At 42.1% G+C, this 20,533-nt stretch overlaps 1 protein-coding gene across 8 annotated transcripts in view; it reads right to left on the reverse strand.

Moving 5' to 3' along the window:
* Positions 1-19,510, reverse strand: part of GLP1R (glucagon like peptide 1 receptor) — an 82,589-nt gene extending 63,079 nt beyond the window's left edge. Inside the window, exons 1-9 of one of the 8 annotated variants that reach the window (XR_011149779.1) lie at positions 18,953-19,034; positions 17,763-17,913; positions 15,479-15,581; positions 13,366-13,902; positions 12,237-12,328; positions 10,633-10,746; positions 10,323-10,435; positions 9,980-10,125; positions 5,800-8,729 (exon numbers count right to left, since the gene is read on the reverse strand). Coding sequence is in view for 1 of the 8 variants with exons in the window: in XM_069009826.1 (XP_068865927.1) it covers positions 18,953-19,396 (444 nt within the window). In the remaining 7 variants the exon portion in view is untranslated. Of the gene's footprint in view, positions 1-5,799; positions 8,730-9,943; positions 10,126-10,322; positions 10,436-10,632; positions 10,747-12,236; positions 12,329-13,365; positions 13,903-15,478; positions 15,582-17,762; positions 17,914-18,952 lie in introns of those variants that run through there. The other 7 variants (XR_011149780.1, XR_011149782.1, XR_011149784.1 and 4 more) reach the window with 7 other exon arrangements.
* Between the last annotated feature and the right edge of the window lie 1,023 nt (positions 19,511-20,533).

The raw sequence follows: 20,533 nt of genomic DNA on the forward strand, positions 1-20,533 counted from the left end.
GGGCCAGTTCCAGAGCTGGCTGAGCAGAGGGTCAGACCGAGCTGGCAGTTCCACAGAGCCATAGAATTGCAACATTTGAGTTTTCAAGTAAAAAAAAAAAAAAAAAGTTTCCACCAGGAAAAAAAAAATCACCACCAAAAAAAAAAAAATCTAAGAGTCATCTTCCTGTCATATATAAAATCCCTATTAGTGCTTTGTCTTCGCATATTAAGTGCTTTAATTAATTTTGAGTTAAATATTTTTAAATTGAATGTTAAAATTAACCCATCAGCCCAGGTACACAAGTCAAGTTTTATTATTTTGGTTTTCACTCGTTCCAAGCTGTTCATTTGTGCCCTTCCCAGTAAAAATCCCCAGTTAAAAGTTCCCCAGTTAAAATCCCTTTTCAAACATTAATCACTTGTACACCATAAGAGTTATCTTTCCTATGTTTACTGTATACTTTTACAAGTGTTTTAAGATGTGTTGGATGTATTTTTTTATGTTTTTACTTGTACTTTGGTTCCAAAGAAGATTTCAAAACCCCAGTTCCAACAAACAGCACAGCCCCCACAGCCATTACCCTGTAAGCTCCATAGCAACCTGAATTTTAATGACCCTTATCTCAACTAATACCACCCCTCTGACAAGGGTGAGCCATTGGTGGACAGAGATAATCTGTCAAAGGGAAAACACCAATCACCTTAAACCAAAGGGGTGGGCTGTGGGTGGACTGTGGGCGGAGCAAAGGCTATAAAAGTGCAAGATAAAGATACACCCCCTCTCATTTCCCTTCCTCTCCAGTTGAGTTCGGTGCTGGAGAAACCTACTCCTTTCCAGGAGCCTTTTAGAAATATATTTCTTTTTGACCAGCCTAGCACTGCAAGCCCCTTTTTCTCTACCTGAGGTCCAGTGCTATCTAAGCCTGAAGATCTCGAATCCCTGCACTCCTGGGGCATACCTCCTGAGCCACTAGGATCCCAAATTTTTATATTTTGCTAATTTTTGCAATTTTTCAATTTTTCTGTTTTAATAAATTGTTTTAATTTCTACTAAGAGTTGTCTCATTCCTCACAACCTCAGGGACTGAATGAGCATCACTTCATTGTAAATAATCTGTATTTTCACTAGGCAGGAAAAACTCTAAATCTTTTCACTTTCCATACCAAAACATCCCAAAAGAGTTAAGCTCCCCCAGCTTTTCAAATGACTATTTAACAGTCACTCTTCTTAAAGACCTGTGGTGCAGAGTATAGCTGTTTTTTCCAAGATCACAAATCCTGTAGCAATGTAAGCCTGGTCATCAGTTTGTCATACCATCACTGCAATCCCTGCAATAAGCTCAACAAGAAGAAAGAAAAAACAAACAACCAAATAAATCAGACACATTAACCTTCACAAACCTTTTTCTCACTGAAAGCATTCCCATTTACACTTTATTTGTAAACAAACTTAGCTCTCCAGTTAAAAAAAAATACTCAACAGAAAAACAATCACCACAAAGCTATTTTAAAAACAACACCACACACAAACCCAAAAACTGCACTATACAATTTCATGGGTTCTGCATCTACTATCATTTAGAGATTGCCAGAGTAGAATGCAATCAAATCTGTATTGCTTTTACTGGTCCTAGTTGAGGGTAGTAGTTTATTCCGATTTTAACAAACGCAAATTAAGTCCCTCAGCAGCTCATTGTCACACTGGCTCAAGGTTCACTGTCCCATTATCTGCCGTGTGCCTCGTCCCTGCCAAGGCAGTTATATGTAGCACCTTCACAAATTGCCAGCACTTTCATCAATAGTTATGACACATTTGAGGGCAGAGCATACAGAGAAGTTCTGCCAGCAAAGCTCACCAGACGTCATCTGCTTGCCTTCCAAATCCTAAAAAGCAGAAGTGCTTGACAAATCTATCCAGAAGAGATTTACTTCCCAGTTTTCCTGCAATCCCTCTGAGCCAGCGAAGCTGACTACAGAAGTACAGACAGGTCAAGTTGAACCACAGACTTTCCTTACTCTAGGACTGCAAAGCAACTTATGAACCACCCTATTGCTACAGGAATCAGCTCAGGTTTTTCCTCAAATCTGCTGCATTAGCCTTGCATATCAAATATTCAAATACTAATATGCAGTCCTTCTTGTGCAGTCAGTGCCAGGATCTCTGGCTACAGCTGAATCAGTAGCAAAGGATCTATGCATTAGCTTTGCAAGGCAACCCCACAAGCTACAACGCTTCTGTCCCCAAACAGTAACAGAAGAGAGGAACTCAGATGCAAGATCTAACTTCTATTTTTTCAAAAGTTTATCCCTACCCCATCTTTAGGCCACTTCTAGCAGGCTTTGATCTTCATGAGTTGGGATCTCATTACATTATTTTCTCAATACACAGGCAATCAGTGTATTCTCCTCATTCACTATCCTCACCAGCCCCGGGGCTGGATCTTACTTCTTTACTTCAGTCAGATAGCTTGAAAGACAGTCATAACTCTCCACAGAAATCAGCCTGCCTCCATCTCACTCCTTCTTTCCTTCCCTTACTCTCAGAGGTATATGCAGCTCAAGAGGACTGTGGTTTAAGCTACAGAAGTGAACTGCAATTGTGCTAATGTTAAAGCTGATGGGACTTCCATTTCTTGCCACTTTTCCTTGGGGACACTTTCAAAATAAAGGGGAAGGCAAGCAACAGAGGAAGATTGCTGTTCAAGCTGTAAGCACACTTGTTTTCAGAAAGCAAGAGACAGGATAAAGCCCAACGGAGAAGCAACTTAGTAAAGCAAGCAAAGACAAACATGCAGGGAGCTTCTAGTAAGCTATCCAGCCTGGACAAATGGAAACACAAGAGAGAGCTGCCCCTCCAATCAAGTCTCCAATTTATTCATTTTGAGGAAGGTAAAGTTGTGCACAAAGCTTCCCCTCCCCCCAGCTCCAATTTTAAAAGCACTGAGGGAAGCAGTGACCATGCAGTAATAAAGCTGAAAATGGATAGGTCACTTAAAGGAATTACACTCATCCCATGTTAGTAGTTTCACAGCTACTTATTTCCCCACCAGACATTAACCTTAAATCAAGCAGCACTTGTAGGAACAGAATACATTCACAGAGAAGATGCTAGAGAAAAAACTGAGGAACTTAAATATGACATGTATTTTCAGAGGAAAAGTTTTCTCTCTGAGTGAACCTGCTCTGCAAAAGACTTACATTTTCATGTCAGCTCATCCTTAAAATGTGCTTTTGAAGCACTGGGTCATCTTATAGCATAACTATCAGTATTTAAAGCAGTATAAACCAGCACCACTGCTGAAAGCAGTGTTTTCTCTGTCCCCAGAGAAAGGTGGTGATTTTCTCCCCCACACCTCACTCCCCTCTTCTCCTTATGCCTCATGATGCACTCATACCATCAGCAACTGCAAGCCAAACAGCCTTACTCTCAGAGGTAAAATTAAACAGGAAAAATATTTGACAGGCTAAGTGTTGCTGTGCAGCAGAGACAAATGCAGCACAGCTCACAGGGAGACATAAGAATACTCTTAATTTTCCACCATCTTAGAATTGAGTAGTAAGTAAAATCCTGGATAGCAAATAAACTTGAATTACCAGTATCAAAATGTTAAGGTAGGAGTCAAATGTATTAAAATGTATTAAAAGAAGCAAAGACTTGAGGACTTCAACAACAGTCCCCCTAAATTTTCCTCATCTACACTCCCTACCACACAGGTCATGATTTTTCATCTTTTGCAACCATGGTGACCTTGAGGCCAAAGGACTCACATGATAAACTCATCAATTTCCCACACAGCACCTTCTAGAGCCTCACAACAATTGCTGCATCCATCTCACACATGCCAGCTTGGCCAGAAAACACCATTCTGAAACAGATCTAATCTTGACTTGAAGACCCCAAGTGACCGAAAATCCACTGCACACTTAGGCAAGCTGCTACTGTGGTTGATCGCCCTCAGTACTGAATTCTTCACTTATTTAGAGTCTGAGTTAAATTAACCATGCAAAGGACTTCTACCTTGCAAAACATGAAGTATGTCACAATAATTTTAATTAATAAGATGGATCTGAACTAATTAAAATAGTATCTGCCTCAATTTTCCCACAGTAACAGGTTGGTTAATATTTATGCGGTTAGATCATTTTTCAGTCTTTTCACAATACTGGTGGGATGAGTATCAGATTAAAAGGTTAAGAAGTACAAAGAGAAACTGAATTTTTCAAAGATTGTTACCATTAGGTACTGCCACACTGTTGTGGAGCCCTGCAAAGGAGAGTCCAGGCTCCTCCACGCCACTGCCATTAAGTTGGTTTCTGATAAAGGAGCCAGTTGTCCCTTAGCCTCAGATTATGCAGACTTGTTAGAGAGTTTTATCTTCATTAGCATTTTTGAAACTGTTGGTTTGTACTTGTTGCCATCACCTTCCTTACCTTTTCATTATACGTAATTGCAGGAGTTATTTTAGCCACCACTTCCATTCCCTACAAGAACGGTTTAAATTCTAAGAAGACACCTGCAGAGCTGGGGGTATTGGGGACACTATCAGCATCACTATGACCTCAAAGTTAAAAGTATTTGTGCTTTTTCTATGGTATTTTTTTCCTTTCATGCCATTTTTACTCTTTCAGCTTTGCAGTTGCAGATTTTTTTTTACTTTTCCAGTTAGAAGGAATGAATTGGGTAAACAAGTCAAAATCTGTAGATGGAAGTGCTGCAGTATCAGGGCTATAGATCACATCTGCTTCTAGAGATTGATAAAAGCTTTCATGCCTGAACACCTTGCCCAAAAAACCACACCTTTTCCTTGCAGCTACTTAAAGAAGCACACTGCTGTACTACAGACAACAGTCCCTTCTCCACCTCAAGCATCTTTTTTGCTTTAGCACTGTAGATTATGAGGGCAGAAAGTTCACTGAAACACTTAGATTTAAAATAGGTAAATAAGCCACTGTATGTGAAGTTTCTGCTCAAACACCACTACATAAGTAAAAACACTTATTACCGAGGTAGAATTAGAAATACTAAGTGGAAAAGAAAGGAAAGGTCAGGTCCAAAAACAGGCTGGAAACAGCAGAAACGAAAAACCTTGTGTTCTAAACAACCTGCAGGAACAGCTTCAGTTCAGGTCACTTAGATGCATCCTCCTCCTTTACAGCAACCAAGACTTACTCAGATGCAGTGAGTAAGTCCTTGTGCACGCAAACATCCTGCAACATCGTCCATACAACAGTCTCCAATTATTAAAATAAGCAAGTCAGAAAATCATGAAGTTAAATCTTTTACAATTCTTGTCTCCAAAATGATTCAGCTATGCTGACTGTTTTAAAAAGGAGGGGAAAAAATAGACAAAAGAACATTTTTATTAGTTTTTCAAAACCAAAAGAAGCACAAATGTTCATCACTACAATTTAGTGAGGCGCCAGGTGAGCCCAAATATCTCTGTAGGCTAACCACTATATAAAAAGCAGGGGGGAACATCCTAAAAATTTCCATCTTAACTGGAGTTGTTCAGTAGTATCCATTTCATGGAATTCAAGGGAGGAAACAACACAGCCAAAAAAGGCAGCAATTCACTACATGGAGGACAGGAAGACAACACTGGCCAGAGCTGGGACATGCTCCCTGGAGGGGCCCGTTAGATGAGCAGCTTGGGCAAGCGGACAAACACACAGCAGACAGGCCAGCTTGTCTGCTTTGTTTCTACCAGAACTTTTAATGGAAAGGACACTAACCCACAGAACATTTCTCTTGTCAGATTACTTGGACCAGAAATGGTCAAAAACTTAAGAAGGCGCCAGAGTGGAGGAAAAGACAGATGAGAGGGAAAAGGCGGCTAAAGAGAAAATGATTTAATCAAGACCAAGGGAGGCTGACACTTTCCATTCCCAACTGTTCAAATAGTTTATTTTCCAGTTTGGATCATAAAACTAAGTAAAAGATAAGCATTGCAAAATAAGCACAAAGCATTTAAGTCACAATGGTAGTGGCAGTTGAATGTTTCCATGTCGGCTGCCTGTCATCTCATACTTGACAGTGTTCCAAGCTTGCCACAAATTTGCTGTGAAATTATCTTCTCATTTCCCAGTGACATAGTCTGCTGCTCATGCTGTCTTTCACGTAATACTTTTCTTCTGTGCTGATCCCAGCTGTCCATTGAGCAGGATACAGATACTTCAGACAACATAATATATCTGTTTTTTCCAGAATTTGGTTTTGCTCCAAGTATCTCCAGCATGACAAAAATAGGAGAAAGAGGGAAGAATAAGAAGAGCTATAAATTAAAAACAAACCAAAAAAACTCCAGAGGCCATAAAGTAGCATCAACATCAAGATCGCCATCTCAGATGCAATTTGGGGACAAGAGAAAATATTTGGAATTCAGAATTTTTATGCAAGTTTTTTCTAGCACACTAACTGGAAATTTAGTTTCTGCTTGCTCAGTCAGTACAAAGGCTCTCTCCTTCCCCATACAGTACAGGCATATTCAGGAATTACTCAAACCTGTGAATTTTCTTTAAAGCTTTACTTAAGCATTATGCCAAGCAGCTCAGCCATAATAGCAAAGCTATGATTACAGAGAACTGTAAGTCTTTCTGTTGAAGAAAAACTATAGAGTATTTTCAAAGACAACAGGGGAAAGACAACACAGCAAAGCTTAAAGCCAAGCTGTGAACCAAGCTGCTGAACCTCAGAACTCTACATGCAACCGGCAATACAAAAGATAGACATGAAAGAACCTAATTATTGAAAGCTTAAGCAAGTAGAAAGTTAACCTCATGAACCATAAATGGTGTTTACATTAGCTTTGTTCTCCCAGTATTACAGCCTTCAAGCTCCCTCAGTAGTATGTGTAGCATACTACTTGACAGCTTGGTTTGTTATTAAGTGCCTGGCTCTGAAGAAGAGTATAGTGTTTAATAGTACAAGTAGTCTCACTGATGAAGATGTCTCCTGTGCAGCTGTAACCCCTTCTCCACCAGCAATCAATTATACAGGAACTGAGAGCATTTTCAGACAAACACCATCCTTCAACCTTGACTCAATATAAAAAGCAGTTTGTCCTCTACTGCTTTCTATAGCTATTACAGATATTTCCAAGGCACCCAGCATGGTAGTATTCAAATACCCAGACTTGGTGAATTAAGTGGAGGAAAGCACTACCACTCCTTCCCCATAATAGGTACTTGGAAGGGGTCATCTTACCAAATGGATTATAGCCACACACACATTTTTAAAACAAGAGTGACAACAGCTCCTACTTCCTATGCAAAAGGTAAGGCAACACTGCAATTCATTTCCCTACTCAATAATTAATAAGTAAACCCACAGGAATGTTACTCACCTGACTCAATCTCCCCAAAATGAAGAGAGCAAGATAATTTTAAGTATGTCCATGCAAGACAGTAAAAGAAAAAAGGAAACACTTCCCAAGGCCCAAATCTGGCCATTTCTCATCATCTATCAGCTACAAGATGTTCCACCAGGCTTGATGAAGGGCCACAAAGACATTTAACACAGATCTTGAGACACCTCTGCTTCTTTTCTCACCTGACTATTCCATTTTCTGGTTCTGGAAGAAAGCCTTTTTTTGAAAGCACAAACACCGTATGAGCTAAAAAGAAAACTTCAACAAAGAACAACAGCTTGTGAGCAAGCCACAAGTTAGAGTTTCGCAGATTCCTCGTCACCAACAACCACTGTTTGGATGGCACCTCTCCCTTGATTGCTCAGACCAACCATGACTACCACAGCAACAAGATGGACAGCTTGCTACCCACATTCTCCTCTTTCCCATGTAAGGAAGTTTGAGTTCTATCCCCAAAGAGGACCACAACTGCTTTCTGTAGCTGAAAGCACATACTTCCCACCCATCCTGACACAGAAATTAATCTTCTGTTGAAGAACAATTTATTCTGACCAGGTTTTCAAAGAGTTCCCCTACAATATACCATACACACCCCTCAAAACAAAACAAACAACAAAAATCCCCACCCCAAAACACCTCTCTATCATCCTCCTAGGAGAAGGAAGAGCATCCTGGAAGATCACAGTAAAGGTCCAAAGAAGAGACTGCTGTTCAAGTTTGGAAAGTCTGTGACACCCTTCTGCAAAAACCAAGCAGAAGTAGTCAAAGCTGCATTAACTCAAGGCTTCTTTTACAGAAAATTAACAGTCTGCTAATGTAACAGCTTCCTCTAGACTTAATATGTAGGGGAAGAAATTAATCCATGTACTCATTTGCCCATTTCCTTACTCAATGTTTAATTGCTGGTGTGATCATGTAAAGGTCTATTTGAGTCCAATTCACGGTGATTGTAAGTCTACTGTACAGAGACTTACTAGATCTTTTCACCTCAAAAAAGCTCAGACTGGTGAAATACCACAGTAAATTCAGTTTATAGCTAATTAAGACGGATGAACAATGGTGGAGTGCAAAAGAAGCCAGGAGCAATGAGCAAGACAAAAGCTTTGTTCAACCATTAGAGGATGTCCCACCACTCATTTAGCATAAGCAGCAAGTAGGAAAACAGATCAGGAAATACAGAGCTCTGGCTGCCCAATGACCCTTTGCATTGATGTTACCTTACCACACAAATAAATAAGTGGCCCTGCTTGAGCAAGGATGCTGAACCAGATTACCTCCAGAGGTTCCTTCTGACCTTAGCCATTCTGTGGTTCCAATGGCATTTAGGTATCAAAACAAGTAAGAAATCAAGAAATGCAGTTTCCGACTCCAGCTTTGTTTCCTGCAATTTAAAACCATTGCTACTATTGCAAGGCCATTAAGTTAAGAGTTCAAACTATTAAGCTAACATTCCTTTATCATTACATCTTATTAGTAATAAAATCAGTTTTATTCTACAAAGCTTTAATAGCCTCATTCATTACCACCAGGTGTCTTAATCCCCAAAGAGCAATGAACAAATACAGAACATACTGAATAGTTATAGAATAATTATTTGACAATTTTCTTCTAGTACAAGTTTCTCCTCTAACTATAGTTAATTAAAAGATAAAATTGCTGCCCCTTGGAAGCCCATAGAGAGCAAAGCTAAGTGCAACCGAATGCAGGTTTTTCAAGTTTCCTGTATCAACTTCTACTCAATTCAACTAATAAACAGGATTGCCAAGATGTAGGCTCAAACCACATCTATCACAACAATAAATGTGCTGGAACTTCATTTTCTGAAATACTGTTTGAACAGGATGCTTCTGCCTACCTTTATTTCTGAAAGGCATCCATGCTATCTGTGATGTTCTGAAGTTCATTTAGAGAGGTCATACATATTAAGGATTTAGGGCTTTTTGAAAGAAGTCCACTACAAACACATCTTAATTTATTTGATGTGCAATTTATAATAGTGTCTTTGTAAACAGCACATAATAGTATCCTGTGTTCTCTTTTTCCCCAGAGTGTACTCTGCCTGTGGTGTCACTGAGTTTAAAAGGAATGGGATCTTTTTGTTATTCTTAGAGTGATGCATTTCAAATGGTACTTGATGAATCTGTCTTCATTAAGAAACAGTAATGAAAAGGGCAGTATATTAAAGAGCATCACAGCATCTGACAAAAGCAAAGACCAACTGCTATTTTAAATAATTTAGACCAAATACTACACCTTTAATTTTCCCATCCCAAGGGATAAAAACTAAAAGCTTCGTACAGCAGAACATTTTTATTTGGGAAGAATAGGACTGAAGGAGGAAGATGGAGATTGACCTAACTGATTATCACTGATCTAGTCATACATAGCTGTGTATCTTATTTTTAATCCATCCACAGCTGTACCAATATCCTTTTGGAGGTGACTTAAGAGAAGTGTAAGTGCTTTACAGAGTCTGGCTCCTTCCACAACAGCAGTAGCACCTCTGGTGATTTTGGGGAATAGGGGACAGGCTGTTAACCTCCTAGATATTGGTGTTCCCCTCATACATCATGATTACCATTCAATGCCACATACCAAAATAAGGTGAAGAACTCAAGCACTGATGCTTACGTTCTGTACAGACCTCTTCAGGCCAACAATCAGTCTGTAGGGAAGTCACAACCAGCCATAAAGGCAACACGTTTCTGGGCTTTGCAAACACGACAGGTACTTTGCTCTGCCACCCCATTCCAGGCCTCAAGGTGCTCACTCTGAGCCTGAATAACATGAAGATCACATTGGGATGAGTAAATTAGTAATTTCATAAAGTAGTAGTTGAATATAACATTCTGTAACCTATAAACCAAGCCTTTTGAGTTTCCTGGTTCCCCCCTCCAATTAGACAAAGTAAGACACCTGATACTTCTCAGCACTTCAGTACACCCAACCCTTTCTGCATATCAAAATGACTTACAGCAGCTCTTCAGTAGCTTCTGTACAACACTCCAGACATGTCAGAGGAGAAACAAAGTTATCAATTTCCATCTTGAAGAAAATCTATGAAGAGGCTACTGCATTGCCAGGAACCTGTGAGAGGATTGCAGATATCAGGCAGGCCAGTCTCTCCCAGAAGATTTGACAGGTAACAAGTACTACTTTTTCACACCACAGCTCAGCAGTTAAATTAAGCCTATTCTTCAGAATTTCTACTAGGCACCTGCAGAAGTCAAACACTAGACCAGAAGCATCACCCAAAGGGAGCAAGTCTTCTGCCATTACTTTACCTGCAATAGTTCAGAGATAGTCTCCTTTACAGGAGAGAGCAAAAACACCTTCTGGGTTGCTGACAATACACATGGCACACTGTGCCTAGGATTTATCTTCCACTCAATAAAAATCTAGGAAAGAAACAAGTATCACAGAAGGCTACTAGACAAAAGTCAAGAGAAAGTTATTCTAATGTCTCCAACCCTTCCCCAGAGTTGGGGCTTTAGAGATGAACTGCAGCACAGAACACAATATTAAGCCACATCCACCAAGGCTCCTGCTAATATGGACATCAAATGTTTTCCTGTATGCTTTGTGCATACAGGACCTCAAACATAACAAGTGAGTTAAAAAGCAGTCTCTCCATCTGAGCTCAAATCCTTCGTCCTTTCCTCTCTCCATTAAAAGTTGACTATGTCATCTTGAAAAACATTAAAGACTTGCTAAGATCTTTGCAGTTGCAGGAACATACTTCACCCCCTCACCTACTATTCTCCTAATGCCTTATTTAGTTACAGCAAACTTCAAATTTAAAGAGATGCTGAAGAATGCCTTGGAAGTTCAGTTCTGTTTTAGGGTGATTTTCAAACGGTTTTTTTGTTTGTTTGGAGGTTTTTTTAAGGTGGTCTCAGGTTTTGACACCCATCAGAGATAGTAAGGTAGTTCTCTGATTTACTTGCTCTAAGAGGTTCTTAGAGAACTGTGGCCCCATTGCTACAGCTGAGAAATCACCTACTTGTCATCTGTCCTTTATGTCCCCCAGTCACATCCTATATTGTCATAAAGTCCAATTACGCTCATTTTATGAGGGCTTCTTTCAGATGTCCAAGGAAGACTGAATTGCTAAAAGATGAGCATATGCAAAATTTGACTCAGTCTGGTTACATGAGAAAAACTCTCTGAAACTCAGTTGCAAAAAAGTTGAGCTGCAATTAAACAACTGGAATGTGCTTTGAAAAAAAAAAAATTTCAGTTTTCACAATGAAATAATACATAAGAATGAATATAGCATCCAGGAGATGTTGGTCACAACAGGAGCAGTGCTGATACCTATGGAGCAGAATGGGAGTAAGAATATTAGCAAATGGAAGAATACAACAGTTGTCTCCTATAATATATAAAAGTTTGCTGTTAGCAGAATTCAGAGGAAGAATAATGCTACGTATCATGAAATAACCTGCAACTGGTTTTATGAGGTGCAATCCACGCATTTCATCAGAATGACTTTTGTACATCTCCCTTGAGTGCTTGGTGGACATCAGGGTAAAGCTTGGTTATAGCATCTCTTCCTCAACTTGCTTCAGCACATGCATCATGCTCATAGGTAGCTGGACCACCTTTCAAAGCACCAGAGAAATACCCACCATAAGAAGAGCCAGAAGGCAGGCCTGAGCTTCTTACCTGCATTTGGCTTGTCCACATCTAAGAGCAAGTCTCAGCCTACTCACACTGCCACAAACACATGCTCTGGTATAAGAGAACAGTTCCATACACTTCTGCCAGGCACCAGAGACATACTCAATGCAAAACTCTCCGTGGTCACCATTCTTCCCATTTAGAGAGGGATTTCTAGGACAGCACTGCTCTCCCTCGGGCTGCTCACACAAGTGTTTTGCTTTACCTGATGCCAGGCCTTTCAGTGTGATTCAGCTTTCAGACTGATGTACTGAGGAGCACCAGAACTCCAGATGTCAGAGGAGTTACCAAAGCATCCTAGTTAGAAATGAAAGTCTTAAAAAGAGCAAGACTTCAGAGATTGTCCTATGCAGGACATATACACACCCCACATCCTCCTTCCTGTTTGCCCTAACTCATTAAATCTAACAAAGAGACTGCTTCATGGGGAGAAGGGAGGGAGGCAAGGGAGAAGGAAAGAAGCAGTGCAGTTTTACAGAAAGGAGAGGGAAAAATCAGCCTGAACAAGGGCAAGAGGCACAAGTGGGTGAGCAGATATGCCCCAATTACAACAAAATTTAGATGACAAGCTAACTCATGCTCACTTGTCCTCTAACCAGAGAGCCAGAAGGTAGTGAAGAAGGCAGGACACCAAAAGAGTCACAAGCTTCTCAGTTGTGCTCCAAGGGTTCATAGTTCCACACATGCAAAAAGGTTCTTCTACAAAGATCACAACTCTTTAGCTGATTCCAAGGCACAAAGAGAAAGCAGGTTCCTTTTCCTGAGCTTATCCCACAATGCAACAGAGAGCACACAGGAAAAGCAACAGAGTAAGGAATGGGTAACAAAAAAACCCAACAGCTAAAACAGTATCTATCAAGAATAGAATGCAAGTTTCAAATATTGTCCCAAAGTCATCAAAGTAGGCACTCAGAGCAGCAGGGCATGTGCACAAGTGGGACAAGGCAAGGACAGAGCAGGTGAATGCAGCTGAGCTCAATGAACAGATGACCGAAAGCCAAAAATATGGTAATTGAAAAAGCCAGCACAAAACAATTGAGGAAAAAGATGGCGAGAAGGTGAACAAACAATGAAATGCAATCAATTGCAAGAAACATAGCAGTCAATACCACACTACATTAAGACAGCAATCTATTAACAATCAATTATGGTGAAACAGCAATAAGATGTAGTCAGTAAAATGACCAGCTGAAGGAAATATTCTTATTCACATCTAAACTACAATTTCCTCTACAAAGTTACCATATTTTTGATTGTTCATTCAATTAAATTAAGCCCCTGTCTTCTCTATACAATAACTACAGTATTTACGACACTAAGAAGCCATATTTGACCTTGAGGCTGGGGCTGCTCACAAGGTTTCACATGAACATTTAGGAAAGAGCTGTTTGTGGTATCATGGCCACACTTAAGCAACCTGGATCGATTCATTCACATATATCAGAGGCAGTAGCAGTTGTCTGTTTCTTTAAGAAGATCAGACCATAAAGATTAAGGGGAGGACAACTGGTAGAATCCAATCATGTTCTCCTCCACAAAGAGGTGCCACACTGTATCCCTGGAACACTGTCTGCAAGGCTGGCTGAAGTCCCAATAAGACTGCAGGGAGTTTCCTTTTGCACAGGTCCATATCCCACGCAGTAAGAGTAGAGTCATCTACTTTCCTCCAGCAGTAGAAAGGGTGGAGTTTTCATGTTTATAAACCACAGATCATGATGGTGCTGCAACTTTTTCTGGAGATTCTCCTCCTGCTTGTGAAGATCGACACGTATTTCCTAAGCTCCTCCACATTCACAACAAGGCAAGAGATCACTGGAATGCAGCAATCATAGCCCAGTGTGGTTGAAATTCAAAAATACCAGTTTCCAACACTGAACAAAAAGAAGCATCAAAGAACAGTATTCAGCCACCACCACCAAACTTTTTTCCCACCCATCGTAAATTTAAATTAGCTGCATATTAATCTATGACATTTGAAGGGGTTACCTTCTATTTGGCAAGCTAGAGATCCCTAGATACTGTTTACCCTATCCCTTTTCTAATGGGAAGCATTGGATGCAAGCAATAAACTTGATCCTTTTTCAGTAGTTAGGTTAGGAAGTTTTATTTAATGAAATGGGTTCCTGCCCAATGTTTTAATTCGGGCTCACAAGAAAACAACATTGTAGAGCTTAAGGTCTTTTATCTACTAGGCTGACAATTTCTTTTCCCCCCAAAACACAGACATACCTGCTATTGTGTACACTTACTTTTGTTAAGACACAAGCTAATAGAACTGATGTACTGCACAAGGAAACCTGAGCAGGCAGCCTTGGTGGCAGTACATACACTGGTTTATCACAGAAACGAAAAAGCTGTTAATGAAAGAAGATGGTAACAGCTTTCATTTCCCTACACCACTGCAGAAGGAAATAATCATTTTTGAAAAGGACTATTTCCAAGTTAAAAACTAGTGAAGGCCCTGTGATTTCAATTTCAGAGATAACAGCTCCTCCTCGTGTGTCCTCTCAAGTAACTGGCAGTCAATCAATTAGGCAAATTAAAGCCCTATTTATACAGGCTAGCAGAAACTGGATATGATACAACACCTTTAAAAATGTGACAGCCAGCAGACAACTGTTTATGTTCTGTGTATCAGGCCCAGTTTCACTGAAATTTATCTCAGCTATAGAGTCACAACTTTTGGAGTGTGGGAGTTTTAGCTTTACAAAGCTCTATCACTTCCATCTCCATTCCACTTTGAGAATACAAGTTCTTCTCACAAAGGAGAGCTACATGTGCTTGTAAGCCATAATATCTGTCCTTCCATGCCCAGCTGTATCTGTCTACACTTTTCCTCAAATAGTTTTGTCCAAATTCTCAGATTGTCTCCTAGTCTGGGGGGCAAGGCAGTGGTGGTGGAGTGGTCTGTGTGTGGAATGGTGGTGGTGCAGTAATGGCAATAGAAATAGGGGGAAGGATTTAAGAGCTGTTTCACTAACTTAAAACTTTCCTGGGACAGACATCAGAGCTTTTAAACAATGCCAAGGGCCAAGTCACTGTTCTGTTGTGTGAAATACAGTGCTCTCCTTTGGCCCCTGGAGATCACAGAATCATGGAATGGCCTGGGTTGGAAGAGATTTTAAAGAGCACCTAGTTCCACCCCCTCTGCCATGGGCAGGGACACCTTCTACTAGACCAGGCTGCTCAGAGCTCCATCTAACTTGGCCTTGAGCACTCACAGGGATGGGGCATCTACTTCTCTGGGCCTGCTCCAGTGCCTCAACACCGTCACAGTAAAAAATTTCTTCCTATCACCTAATCTAAACCTAATCTCTTTCAGTTTGAAGCCATTCCCTCTGATCCTCACACTACACACCCTTGTCTTAGGCTCCTTAAGCCTGATATGCCATGTGTCATCCCCACCTCCCATCAGTATAGTTACTTTTGGGAGATCATAACACGTACCTTTTTAGTTTGTGTAATCAGATTTGCTATGTTAGGCCATCTGGCTTTATAGCACAAACACTGTCCCTAGCTTTATAAAGTTTCCAGAAAATTAGAGTTGTTCCTAAACAAAACAAACAAAAAGATCCCCACATGATTTTATGAATACATAAAGGTTTTAGTCACTTAGACAGCAATTTAATCTGTATTGAATTAAATAATACAATCATCTAATTTAAGTTTTATACTATAATAATATAGTAATGAACTCAAATAGCCTACAAATATTAAGTTTTTAAGAATCTGACCATTTTCCTGGGAAAGCAGCCCATTACCTAGAAGCCAGCCAAGTATCCTTGAATAATAACTACAGCAAGATGGCACAGTGTCAGACCTCGTCCACCCTTTCCTCCACTGCTTTCTATGCCTCAGCCAGTATATGCTGATGAGAGTGGTCTAGCATATTTTGACTTTCAGAGTGCGGTCAACAAAAAACAACCAAAAAACAGTTCTGTGAAGCTTTTGGAAGCAGAAAATGGAGAAAAGGAGTAACTCAGAACCTCCAGCTAACCTACTAATGGAGGGATTTTTACCCAGGTGAAGATACAGCTAATCAAGATGCAGTCCAACTCACCATCCTTGCTTCTGCAAGGAGTCACTAGTTTCCAGGTGCACTTTTGGTCTTGTTTTTCAGCCAAGCTCTATCTGTCATTTTCCCACCCTAATGACTTCTAAAGAGCACAGACCTACAAGACAGTGGTAGTCAGGAACCATAGTTCAGTTTTCTCAGCATTAGGGCATGTAACAGAAGCCAAGAAGTCAAAATAGGCATTGTTCTGCAAGCCTGGGCTGGGGCACACAAACACTCTTGGGACCTCCGTGCCCTCAAGGGCAGAGTACGGCAGACTAACAAGGCATTCAAAACCACCCCCCCTCACACTGCATCTTTTCCTCAGAGCTTATCAGGATTCAAAACTAGCCCTCCTGGAGACAAATACCTGATCCTATACAGCCACAGTTAAAGAAGCAGATGCTGCATGCAGAACAAGAAAGCAGCCACAGCAGGCTTCAGAAGGGTGAGCAAGTAGCAGTAACTAAATCTACATGTCCCTAACACCTGCAGCCTAACAAAGTCATGCTGTTGATCTGGAGAACAGCTGGCTGCTGTATCTGAATAAGCCTGAGTAACACAATAGTAGCTGAGAGCACCAGTAACACACACATACCCACGCACCAACATTGATACTTACACGAGTGCTTTCCTATTCCCATACCAGAGCACTTCAGAAGTAAGAGGTGAGGAGAGCAAAATATCTATAGCCTTTCCACAGAATTCTTTGTTTCTGCCTCTACCCAGACCACCTCTATTATTCCCATTTAGCCTGTGACACAAAAGCAGGGGTAGTTTGAAGAATGGGACCCCCCAAATCAAAACTGTGGCACAGCTCTTTTCTGCTCTTCACTGACACTTAAACTAGGTCTTCAAGATTATCTTACCAAACCTTTGAGCAAAACTAATACACAGAAAAGCAGGGTCTGAAATCCAAATCCAAGAGATGGCTGGATGGCAGGGAACCAGTGGCCAGCTGTCTGTCAGCTCGCTCAGCAGCAGGGCATCACTGCTCAAGGCCAAACAGGGAAAGGACACAAGCTTGTCATTAGTAATGAGATTCTGCAATGCAGCCATGTGCTACCAGCTCTTGGTCATTTTACTACCCTCAATGCTCTAAGGAAGATCCAGACCTAGGAATTACCCATCACCCTGCATTTAAGACGATGGCATGTGGGCAGCACCACCTCAGATAAAAACTCCAGACTAAAATTTTTCTTCCTTCTATGTACGTTCTCAGCTTTCTCTTCTCCCTCTTCCCTTCCTCACTTGTTTGAGAGGGCAAGGGGAGAGAGGGAACGTCAAAGTAAAACACTAGTCACAGCACCAACAAAATTCTTCTTCCCTCAACTTTGTATCGCAATTCTGCCTTCCTCTCACACCTGTCTTTCACAGATTTTACTACCTGCTATTGCCTGTGCAGTGCTATTTTCAGTTTCCTTTAAATATCATCTTTAACACTACTCTAAACTGAATGTGAGAAAAGAATTCAGATAGCAAAGTCTGATACTTTTGTACATTTATGACTGAGCAGAGTACTTTGCACAGTTTCTCAGCATACAACAAGCACAATCATTGCTCTAGAGAAGTTGTCAGGTAAGACCCTCTAGTGTCAGAAAAGGCTATGAAAGTACTTGTTTTATTGTATGAATGAAGTTATAGCATTGAGGCCATGGAAGCCTCTTTTCTTCTCACCTGCTTCCAGTTCTTCATCCAGCTAAAGGAGGCCCCTTGGCACAGAAATGTACTTCACTTTGATTCTTTACTGCTGGCAGTCCCGTCACTATTTTGCTCTGCGGTCCAAGCTCAAGTAGCTCAGTGATCTATCCTGCCAAATACCAAACACCTCCACAGATGGAGGCTCCCCAGTTTCAGTGGTTGATCATCTTAATAATGAAGAGATTTTCCTAACTGGAATGTTCCCTAGGGTAAATTGTGCCTGTTGCACCTTTCCTTAAGGGCCTGAGGTAGACAGCAAGTAAAACAAACCCACCAAGAAAACCCAACAGGCTTAGACCCAGCTGGGTATCAAACAGATCCTGTTAGTGCTGTATTATAGAAATCTGTAACCCCAAAAGCATTTAGCAACTGCAAAGAAACTTGACAGTGTATTTGTCCATCTTCAGATACACTGTCCTTTCCCTGACCTCTGCAGCCCACAATGCCAGCTTTGAGCCTGTCCTTGCTCTCCCTACAGCAGTAGACTCCTGCAGCCACCCCAACACTGTAACATCCACCCCTCCGCATCAGTCTCTCTTATGTCTGTCCCCAGTCCACCAAACCAGACAGCCTTCTCTGTCCATCATCCTTTCTCTGACCCTTTCCCTTTTCCCCATCACTTCACCTTGCTCTTCACACAGATTATATCTTGCCTTCCCACCCTCACACTGTGTCACAGCCGACCCTACAATCCCCCGCCAGGAGCCTGCTCTGCTTTTCCCACGGCACTACATTTGTTTGCCATAACAGACACGCGTGTTATTTCCTGTGGGTGCCGGGGGGAGCATTACCTCGAGGGCAATGCCCCCCGCAGTAGCAGCGTCTCCGCTTCTTTCCTCCACTCTTTCGCCCTCAGCCCACACCCGCCCTCCGAGACCGCCGGCGGGGCCGCACGCCTCATACGCGGGACCCGCGCGCGGAGAGTTCTCCGCGCTCCAGCCCCGCCGGCCGCCGCTTGTGCCGCAAGTGTTGGCGTGAGCGCCCAAAAAGTAACGGGTTTAAACTTCTGACTTCGAGGCCCGCCCGGACCCGCGGCTACGGGAGAACCGCAGCGGAGCGCAGCCCCCGCGGGATCTCCTCAGGGCGCCCGGCCGGGCCGGGGCAGCCCAGCGGGGCAGCGGCCGGGGCGGTACCGCGCAGCACCCGCGCTCAGCGCAGCCACTCACCCGCCTCACCGGGAGGGACCTTCCCGCGGCCGCCAGCAGCAGGAGAGCGAAGCCGAGCGGCAAGGAGGGCATGTCCGGGGGCGGCCCCCATGCGCGGGGGCCCGGGCAGGCTCCGGCTCTCCGCGGAAGCTCCGCGGCGGGCACAGCGGAGCAGCGGCGGACGCGCCGGGGGCTCCGGCGGCCGCTTTTGTAGCGGCGGCGGAGGCGGGGAGGGGCCGGCCCAGGTACAGCCCGGCCCGGCCCGGCCCCGCCCGGTGGGGATGAGGAGCTGCCGCGGGTGGCGGGCGCTCCACGGGAGGGTGTCGGGGAGGGGAAGGGAAAGGAAAAAAGCCGAGGAAGCGCCTCTGTGATCCCGTCCCCCCACCTTTTCAACTTCTTATTTTCTTCTGTTTTACTCTGAATCTGTTCAGGCTTGGGCATCTTGGTGACCTTCATGCTGTTCATGACGTCCAAGTTTTATTAGGTTTAATAATTGTGAATGCAATTATCCATTTATAACGTGAATTTACAGAGCTGCACACAGAGCAGATCAGAGCTTGCTTTCTAAGTTGAGGACAGGCACAGGTCAGTCCCGGCAGTAGTATGATGTGTAAATCTGGATGATTTAGAATACTAATTTTCCCAGCAAAAGAAGACTCTGAAACTGCTTTGTGCTAGATTCATATTACTGTTCTTATTTATTCACTTTTGCTGACTAGTAGAACTAAACATTCACTAAAGCACCTGTATTTGGTTACATTCTACACCAGAATCTGGAAGAAAGCCATAAGAGCTAGAAGGAAAGCTCAAAACTGAAGCAGTAAGTGGGGAAAATATTTCACATTGGTCAGTTAGATGCAGCTAGAATATAAAAAAGTTAATAGCTTAAATATTAATGGTATGTATTAATTTCAAATACAACACAGCATCAGTCTGATTCTTTGGAAATGTAACTAGTTAGAGCATCGATGCTGTGAGATCGTTAAATTCCTCAGTGTGAATTGTTAGGGCAGCACTTGCATCTCAACAGCTAACTCCAGACAGAAAGAATCTGTCATGGTGGTTTGGTTGACTGAAGGCTGAAAAGATATTTCCTTCATCTTTTCTAAAAGGAGAGAAAATAATGATTTAAAAAAAAAAAAAAAAAAAAGGAATTACTACCTTCAAGCCAGCCAACAGAAACCTTTAAATAAAGAGAAAGAAAACTTCCAGCTGGATAGCACCACCAGCCTTAGCATGGTGTGTCTATTTCACATACCAATTTTTACTGCTCTCTATTGTTTCTGCACCAGGCTTAATTAATTAAGTTTTCCAGTTGAGACTTCTGCTCCTGAGATGATTCCCAGCACCGGTGTGCAGCAGAGGGCCAGCTGCTTTTACCAGACCTTAGTGGGCCCATGCCTCCACTGAAAAGCCTCATCAGGGCTACGACGGTGACGAATACCCTGTTGGAAGCAGGAATTTTACTTTGGTGAATAACTCTGCTTTCCGGAAATAATCAAAGGTAGTTCAGGCATGATGACATCATACCAAGGGATGACGACCAAGCAGCCAGGCAAGGACTAGGGCTTAACTATCACAGCCTACACTGTGTACCCTCTA

Source organism: Aphelocoma coerulescens, chromosome 3, assembly GCF_041296385.1.
Source record: "Aphelocoma coerulescens isolate FSJ_1873_10779 chromosome 3, UR_Acoe_1.0, whole genome shotgun sequence".
Taxonomy (NCBI): domain Eukaryota; kingdom Metazoa; phylum Chordata; class Aves; order Passeriformes; family Corvidae; genus Aphelocoma; species Aphelocoma coerulescens.